General features: G+C 36.0%; 1 protein-coding gene across 1 annotated transcript in view; it reads right to left on the bottom strand.

Moving 5' to 3' along the window:
- Positions 1 to 1,419, bottom strand: part of LOC107670638 (glutamine and serine-rich protein 1-like) — a 17,189-nt gene extending 15,770 nt beyond the window's left edge. The window contains exon 1 of the mRNA XM_016463311.1: positions 1,372 to 1,419. Coding sequence (XP_016318797.1) covers positions 1,372 to 1,418 — 47 coding nt within the window. The 5' untranslated portion in view covers position 1,419. The remainder of the gene's footprint in view (positions 1 to 1,371) is intronic.
- Between the last annotated feature and the right edge of the window lie 321 nt (positions 1,420 to 1,740).

The following is a 1,740-nucleotide window of genomic DNA, read 5'->3' as shown; positions in this document are numbered from 1 at the left end:
ATATATATATATATATATATATATATATATATATATATACACACACATACATATATACACACCTTCTCACTGGCTATAAAGGTAAATTAACGCCACACAGAATCCATAAACTAAAACATGGGAACTATGATTTTTTTGCAAATGAGTGAACAGAACTGCCCGTGCAATTATTTGCATGCTAGTACAGTGTAATAAACTAACCATCCCTTGTTCTGACTTGCAAACCACCTGGTGCTTTTTTTTCTGACAAGATAATACACAATACAAGCAGGATTATATAACATGACAAGCTGCATTATAATCCCATTCCTAATGCATTATAACACCACTAATAAGTTCTCAATTATAACCATAGTTCAATTCAGTTCAATTCAAGTTTATTTGTATAGCGCTTTTCACGATACAAATCGTTGCAAAGCGACTTTACGGCAAATGAAGTTTCTACAATATTTAGTGGTAGCTTATCAGTGGTGACTGTCAGTTAATGTACATATTAATGTAAACAGTTCATGTAATGTACATAGTTATATTACACTACATTTTTGTATCTTTGAATAGTTTCCAGGCTGATGTGTCATGTCATGTATTATGACCTATTAGAAAGATCTAGGCATGAAAATTACAGTAGATCACAATATGCATTTTTAGGAATTATGAATGGCTCTATGCAGTACATACTTTAATTTCCCAAAATAACTAACTATCTAAGTGGGTCAGTTATAATGCGTCTAGCCGAAGTTTGTTACCGGTCTACAGTCAGACACATGCAAGTCTTAAAAACGAGTGTTCTGGCTACCCTGTTTTGCACTTCAATGCAGTTTTAATATGCTATACTGAATAAATGATTTGAAAATAGTACATCTGACATAATTGCCTGATAAAGGGAAGCAATGCATGCACATAAATATTATGCATTAGCGCCATACGTGTGCGAGTTTAAGGCAAATCAGTGCCTGACTTAAATAAGACTATAAAGTTGCAGACACGTGGCTCTTCTGCAACACTGATCGATCAATTGTTTACAAACCTCCTCAATGTGTGCAAAGACATTCTGAATGCTGTACAAGTTTAGATATTAGAGAACAAGCTAACACAGTCCTTAACCTGCACTTTCTGATGATTCATAGGCAAAAACATACACCAAAATGAATAATTATGCGCAAGTGTTTAAGTGCAAAGCGGGTTAAAAGGTGATTCAACAGATGTAACTTGCATCAACACGGTCTATGACTGCAGCTATAAACGCATTAACTCCATGAAAACTACCTTTATATGTGACTTAACACTTTTACGTGTGTGCATATGTGTGTGTCGTTCGCTAGGCCTTCCATCACCGGAGTTTTGTTCGGGAGGCGACCCGCCCTCTCGTACCTGGGTTTGTAGGCCCAGCCCGCGCTCTGCGCCGCCGCGCTGACCATCCCTGTGGAGAGTTTAAAACTAATACAATTATTACACCCTCTCTCTCTGTCAATAACCTTATTCCAAAATACACCTTTACATTGTGATCAGGAACAGTTATCATTATTAATAGGTAGGGCATGTCCCCTACTTTTCCATTTGTTCTTATACAGGTTTTATTTGTGATTTGGCCCATATATTAACTTTATTCTTCTTCTGAGATTTAGATGTCTTAATGCCATTGCATTAGCTATTTAAATAAATGATTTTTCTTGTTTGTCTCCGAACTAACTTCACTTTTAAGACAGGTTCAGACAGGTTTGATAATACAGTGGATTTCAA

This window comes from Sinocyclocheilus anshuiensis, unplaced genomic scaffold, assembly GCF_001515605.1.
Source record: "Sinocyclocheilus anshuiensis isolate Anshui unplaced genomic scaffold, SAMN03320099.WGS_v1.1 scaffold140, whole genome shotgun sequence".
In the NCBI taxonomy this organism is placed as follows: Eukaryota; Metazoa; Chordata; class Actinopteri; order Cypriniformes; family Cyprinidae; genus Sinocyclocheilus; species Sinocyclocheilus anshuiensis.
Note: the sequence above shows the minus strand (reverse complement) of the source record. Positions and strands in the feature narration are given on the sequence as shown.